This window comes from Mandrillus leucophaeus, unplaced genomic scaffold (assembly GCF_000951045.1).
Source record: "Mandrillus leucophaeus isolate KB7577 unplaced genomic scaffold, Mleu.le_1.0 Scaffold332, whole genome shotgun sequence".
NCBI lineage: Eukaryota > Metazoa > Chordata > Mammalia > Primates > Cercopithecidae > Mandrillus > Mandrillus leucophaeus.
In genome coordinates this window covers 801,400-808,197 of record NW_012103499.1, presented here as the reverse complement: position 1 = coordinate 808,197, position 6,798 = coordinate 801,400, and the positions used below count along the sequence as shown (strand labels likewise).

At 55.5% G+C, this 6,798-nt stretch overlaps 2 protein-coding genes across 2 annotated transcripts in view; one reads left to right on the top strand and one right to left on the bottom strand.

Moving 5' to 3' along the window:
• LRP1 (low density lipoprotein receptor-related protein 1) overlaps positions 1-6,260 on the bottom strand; it is an 86,249-nt gene extending 79,989 nt beyond the window's left edge. The window contains exon 1 of the mRNA XM_011988526.1: positions 5,636-6,260. Coding sequence (XP_011843916.1) covers positions 5,636-5,702 — 67 coding nt within the window. The 5' untranslated portion in view covers positions 5,703-6,260. The remainder of the gene's footprint in view (positions 1-5,635) is intronic.
• The window catches only part of STAT6 (signal transducer and activator of transcription 6, interleukin-4 induced), a 48,470-nt gene continuing 47,245 nt past the window's right edge, over positions 5,574-6,798 (top strand). The window contains exon 1 of the mRNA XM_011988529.1: positions 5,574-5,694. The gene's annotated coding sequence lies outside the window, so the exon portion shown is untranslated. The remainder of the gene's footprint in view (positions 5,695-6,798) is intronic.

Below are 6,798 nucleotides of genomic sequence, written 5' to 3'. Positions count from 1 at the left end.
ACCAGCTGGGCGCAGTGGCTCCTGCCTGTAGTACCAGTACTTTGGGAGGTGGAGGCGGAGATGGGCAGATCACTTGAGGTCAGGAGTTCGAGATCAGGCTGGGCAACATGGTGAAACCCCGTCTCTACTAAAAATACAAAAATTAGCGGGAGGCGGAGGTTGCGGTAAGCAGATATTGTGCCATTGCACTCCAGCCTGGGTGATGGAGTGAGATTCTGTCTCAAAAACAAAACAAAACAAAAACAAAAAACAAGGAAGGGAAATTACAGGGAGCACGCTGTCGTTCTCTGGCCCTGGCAGTGGGGAGAGGATTATGAGGGGTGGCCTTCAGGGCTCCTCAGAGAGGAGGGGAGGGCACAGAGGAGAGAGAGAGGAGCAAGAATGGGACAGAGGAAGGGGAAGACAGGCAGGAGAAGAAGGAGGAGAGAACTAGAGAGGAAGGAGAGGGAGTGAGTTTAGAGGAAGAACACCAGGACACAGGGGCCGTCTGTTCTCAGCTTTGCCTGAAGATGAATGTGACTGCCATGCTAACTTGGCCAACACCCTGCCCCACCCCCCCAAACCCAGGCACCCAGCCCAGCCATGGCCCCCAGGGCCACCAAACTGGAGCCAGGGCAGGAGGTGTAGAGTTGGGTGTGCGTCCAGACACAACACAGACCCCACTGCCCTGCTTGAGCCTTGGCTGTCATCCTCTGTCCCATTCTGGGACCTTAGGGGTGGGGAAGTGGGGTGAGAATTCCTGGCCAGAGAAGGTGACAGCGAAGTCCAACCCTGAAGGAGTCTTCTCCAGAGGAGGGGAACCCATCCTTTGATACCCCTTGAGGGAGCGAGGGCGAGGGCGAGGAAGAGAGCTAAGACCTTAGAGGTGCTTCTTAAAGGACAAGCAGACTCAGGGACTGCAAAAGCATGACAGGGACCCTTGGGGCCCTTTTTAAGAGTGGACACAGCAGAAGGAGAGATAGGCTCCCCTCTGAGCTAGGTGAGAGGGGGGTTTTCGAAAGGGAACCACATGATATAGCTAAGGGAACAGAGTTGGGGGAGGATGCTCAAGGGGGCGGGGACAGAGCCTGCAGGAATCTGAATTTTCAACCCTATGGGGGTGGGGCAGCAAGGGCCTCCCAAACCCAAACCGAGAGGTTTTCACTGAATTTTATGTATTTTGGGTGTTGCCCGGTGGCTCCTTCCTGAGGCTCAGACACATTTTTGTCATTCCTGAGTCTGGGCCTCTGCTTTGCGGCCTGGACAGACAGACAGACAGGGGAGGGGAAGGGTCTCCGCTTCCATTCTGAGTCAATATTGACGCAGCAGGACATTAGCCTGACCCGTGACCTCCCCCACCAGCTTTTCCTTTCCCCACAAATAAAAGCCAGACCCCTAGAAGGCCTCCAGAGGTCACCATATCACTCACCAGGCATTTCTAAGCCTCCCCTCCTTCTCCCCCCACCCCAGCCACACACGGCTTATGCTTACCAGAGTAAAAGCTCCAAGCTCTTGACTCACTCCTTACATTTTTCTCCAGTTCTTAGGCTCCTGGTCAGGAGGAAGTTCTGCCAGAAGTCTAACCTCCCTCCTTCCTTCTGAAATACCTCCTTTCTCCCTCCTAGCCCACAAAGGGTATCAAGTTCTTTTCTTCCAGAAACATTCTCTCCAAAACCCATTCCCCAAATTAGTGGAGGGGGAAGAAGAAAGAGGAAGTCGGAGGAAAGTGGAGAGGAAACTTTTGGTGCTGAACTGGACACTGGGTCTGGCCAGGAAGGGGGAAAAATAGCCAAAACAGAGGGGAGGGAGCTAGGGGGTAAGTGGGGAAGCCCCAAGAGACTCTTGCTCCCAAGAAGCTTTTGGGATACCAAGAGGCCTAGACGTGGGTAAATGGAGATAGGCAGAGAAAAATAAGACAAGTTACAGAGACGCAGAAAGAAGGGCAGATAATGTCACAAAGGTTTGGCAGTAAGAGATGAACCGAGAAGGTGAGAGACAGAGTTTCTAAAAAGCCAAGACAGCGCACACTAATGAGAGACAGACAGAAAGAGACAGACAGGCAGAAAAGCCAGGAAGGGGGCTCAGTCCAGAAATTGCCAAGGCAATGACACAGCTGTCCTGGGATGAACCCAGAGAATGACTACCCCATTGGGCCTAGAGTAGGGTGGGAGCAAGATCTGTCCTAGCTTGGAGAGACAGTGTCGGTCCTAGGCAGTGCCGGATGCAAGGGAGACCCAGAATAGGGACCACTACCACCCCTGGAGTCAGAAGGGTAGAAAGGAGGAAGGAAAATGGAGCTCTTCCATCAAGGAAGCTACGGCCTGGGGGGAGAGGCTCTCATCTCCCTTGGGAGAGCAAGAGGGACCACTCTCCACATACACCCCTCACCTCCTTCCCAGGGAGGGTTTATACTGGTGCCTGAGGCCATCGCACCGGAAACACTCCAAAGCCAACTGCTTCCTTCTCCAAACAATGCAGGATCCTGCTAACCAGGCTGAAATCTGGGACAGAAGGGGGAGGCAGGTTCTCTACCGCTCAAATCCAGCACCACCAAGTCAGGGGCCTTCCCACAGTACCATTCAACTGCACCCAGATGCCTCAAGAGCAATAAGCCCACACCCAGAGCTGGAGGACCTGAAAGGTAGAGAGTCTAAGGAGCAAGGAGGACCCTGAGAAGAGAGTACTGGGAGGGAATAAAACTAGGCTTTGGGGTTCTGATGTGCAAGGGCTCACCGCAGCAGGAGGAGAGAGAGTTAGACTTGAGTAAGGAAGGGCTTCCCAAAAGGTAAGGAAGGGGTTTTGAAGAATGGGGGCATCTGGACAGGAACTGACTGGCCAGAACCTGGGCTGTCATCCTTTGGGAGGCTCAGTGATGGAAGGGTGGTTGAGGGTTAAAAAAAAAATGGAGAAAATGAAGAGAGGAGAGAGAACAAGAGAACAAGATCGGAAGAAAAAGATGTCTAGTGAAGCAGCCCTAAACATCAAAATATCCCTCCAACCCCAAAATGAATTTCTTACACATTCTTGCTTTAAAAGACAGTGAGGCAAAGGGAGACGTTTAGGATGTGAGTCTGATCAGGGAGAAAGGAGTTTGGAACTTTCTCTCAGGGATCCAGGACGCTAACACCCCAGCTTCGTAACTCACTTCCACTGTACCTACTCTAGTAACTGGTAATATGCTGGCTCAAGGGGGTGGGTGGAGAAAGGTCAGGAAAAAGGGAGGGAAGTCAGCCTTATTCTCTGAGCTGTATCTGTCTGGGGGTACCCTCCCTACTAGAAAATGTTCCCCAATCTCAGCAGGGCCCTCAATAGTCCCTCTTCCCATTCTCCACCCCATCTTTCTCCAATCTCTCCAGCAGCAGGTACACTCAATTTTGTCACTAGTGGGGAGTGATGTTACTCCCCAAAGGGCAGGGGACCCCGGAGGCAGATTCAGACATAGAAGAGAAAGTAGAAGAGGTAGGAAAGCCCCTAGGATTGCTGCCCTGGAGAGAAAGCAGCAAGGCTGTGATAGCAGGAGGAAGATTACATACTAAGTCAGGTGAGCTGGGTCATTTTCATTCTCTGGAAAGTAAACAAGAAAGTTCAGTGTTGATGGACCCCGAGGCAAGAGGGCAGGGGTTAGGGATAAGGGATCCTCTAGGCTGCCTCTGGATGGAGTTGAACTTACATTTCTGTGCAATTCTCCTTTCTCACCACCCTGTGCCCAAGAGTGGGGTGGAGCTGATTATTTATATTCCCACTCCCAAGGCAGAACCACTGGTGTGTGTTTCGGGAGGGGTCCTCTCCTGGGGTTTCAGATAGTTTGATCTGAGCTGGAGATACAGAGGGGGTATGGGTGAACATTTTAAGAAAGGGTAGGGAGATAAGGAGAACATGTCCAGTCTCTCTCTTCCACTAACTTGGTGTGGCAAATAGAACTCCTTTAGGGCCCTGGGAGTGACACTATCTGGGGTCCCTTCCTGACCTTCCTTGCTCTCCACAGAAACCCTCTTGCTTCTGCCTAACTCTAGCCACCCTCCTTCATGGGGCTTCTGATGGGTCTCTCTCTCTCTCAATTTTTTTTTCTATTCCTCTCAGAAGTGGTTGCAACGCCACCTCCCTGCCTCAGTTTCCCTTCTCACCTCACAGGACTAAAAACAAGAGAAAAACACATGATAATGACAGGAGCTATGCACAGATAATGACTGGCTGTGCGATGTGTGGAGGATATTCAGGCAAAGCTCCTCTCCTACTCCGGGGCAGATAATTGGTGGGGTGGGGGTGGGGGGTAGACAGTCCCCAAGAGGGCACAACTGAGGGCCACTAAATATGTTTTTTGGGGGCACAGCTGCTTCCTGACCCTGTAAGTCTCCTCCCCCAACTGAAGCAAGTTAGGGAGAGGGAGGGAGATAATCTGGTTTGAGAAAAACTTTCCCAATCCCACTCTGGCAGGACAGAGGAGGGGGTGTATGATGGTATTGGGCCCAGTTTTGTCTTTGGATGAGAGGGCTAAGATGACAGGAAGGGATGAGATCCCACCCCGTCTCAAATCAGGGACCTAGCCCAGCCCAACCCCATGACCCCAGCTTAACGCTTAAAGCTTGGGCAAGACTTGAACCAGTGACTCACAAGTAAGAGAAAAAAAACAGCTGACAAGAAAAGGGAAGAGAGGCACCCCATTTCCCCAAAAGGACGCAGTTCTAGCCTAAGCCTAACTCTGCAATATACAAAATGTGTGTATATGGGATTTTGGGCTTGGAGGGGTGCAGGGAATAAACCCATTTACTAAAGGAGTGTGGGGGCACAGCCATAATCCCCATCCAACCTCCAGCTCTCCTTCCAATCCAACTGTGATGAAGCCAGAAGTCAGGGAGAAGGCAGCCTCCCCCACCCTCCTACCCCAGCATTCCAGGCCATTCTCCAGTCCCCTTCCCCAATGATGACATCTGACGTTTTTTCATCTCAAAGCTCCCAGGAATTAAGAAGGAAAATTCAAAGTCACATAGTATGGCGAGCTCCCCCTCTCTGCCCCCCAACACAGCCCTACCCCAGGCCACTGACAGAGGCCCTGAGAGGGGGAAGAGCCCACTTCAGCACCCAGGCCTCCAGCCGGGGCTCTGGGGTCCATTTCAGCCCAAGTAGGGGGCCCTCCCTCTCCCCATCCACAGCCTTCCCGGGCCTGCCTGCCCTGTGCCCAGCAGGGTACCCCTGGCCTGGCTCCCCCTTCGAGCTACAGAGGTCACTGCAAAAAGCCCCCCCACCCCACCCCCACCCCCTTTTGCAGCCGAACATTGCAAATCCGGATTCCTTCACAATTCAGATGGGGGGTGGGGGGGTTGGAGGATGTAGGGGAGGCGGAGGCCCTCCCCGAACAGAGATAGGAAAAGAAGGCCTCTCCTCCCCAGGATCAGAAAAATGGGGATCCCTCTTCTCTGTACCCAGGCCTCTGGTCTTTGTTTGTGCTGGGGGGCCCCGGAAGCATCATTTGCCCAGGGCCCCCATCCCCCAAATCGGACCCCCATCCCCGCCCCCAGTCGGGCCGCTGCTGTGTCAGCTGGACTGGGATAACAAAAGGCACCCCCTCCCGCGTCTCCCTTCTCCATCCGTATGCTGGAGTGGGGGCTGGGGAGAGGGTGCCCCCAGGGGTCCAAGGGGGACGCGGAATCTCACTCACCGTCGATAGCGGCCGCGACCAGAGCTGAGAGCAGGGGCAGCAGCAGGAGCAACGGCGGGGTCAGCATGGTGTGGGCTGATGCAAGCAGCAGCCCCTTCCCCTCTGGTCCTGCTACTTCTCTTCTTCACCCCCCCCAATTGGGGGGTCCCCCTTTTCCTCCTTTCCCCCTCCTCCTTCTCTATTCTTATTCTTTCCTTCGGCAAAGCGCACCAGGGGCGTGGGTGAAGAGGTAGAGTTCCGAGCCCCTTGGGGAGGGCCTGCTGACTGGGGTGCGCCCCCTGCCCCCAAATCCAAACCCTTCACCCCACCCCCCCGCTTCACTCCTCGCTGCTCTTTCCCCCTCCCCGGGCGAAGCTCACAGCCCCATCTCGGAGCCGCCTCCGGCTGCAAAAATGCACAATTGGGAGGAGGCGGGGAGGGGGGGTGGGGGGCGTGGACCGAGTAGGGGAGCCTTTCAAGGGGGCTTGATGGAGCTCTGGGGGTTCCCCTCGTTTCCGCCTCCTCAGTGCATGGGCCTGGAGCTCGCACCGCTGTTCCCCGGACTGAAGTGCCGAGGAGGGGGCTGATGGGGGAGAGGGAGGGGACGGGTAGAGGAGGGAGGGAGGGAAGGGGCGGGGAAAGAAAAAAGGTTGGTGGGGGGGAGAAAGAGCTACGCGGCAATCCGGTGAGTGCGCATGCGCCGGTTTGACGCGCTGCCCGGGGGAGGGGGACGCGGACCCGCGACAGGGTTAGGAGTTCTGGAAAGCGGTCCGAGCGTGGGGGTCCCGAGGACTCGCTAGCTAGTTTGGGGCCTGGGGCGCCCTCTCCCCTGGCTGGACCCTCATCCCTGGTGCTCCAGAGAGCTGAAGGGGCCGAGGGTGGGATTGGGCAGTGGGCGGAGAGCTGAGCGGCTCCCCTTTGAAACTCAGTGTCATACTCTAGATTTCAGGCTCCCTCCGGGGGCGTCCGGGACTCGGTGGTCTGGGCCGAGGCCCGATTTTCTAGGGGAACCCTGAAGGTGCCTCCTCTGCCCGGGGTGGGGACAGGGGCAGCCAGTCCGCGGGGAAGGTGCAGGGAAAGGCTGAGCTTTGATTTGGAGACTTTGGAAGACCGGACTGGGATTGGGGCCTGCGGAGGAGGGGGCGGGGTGGGGGAGGGACCGAGAGGACCCGCCCCCACCTTGC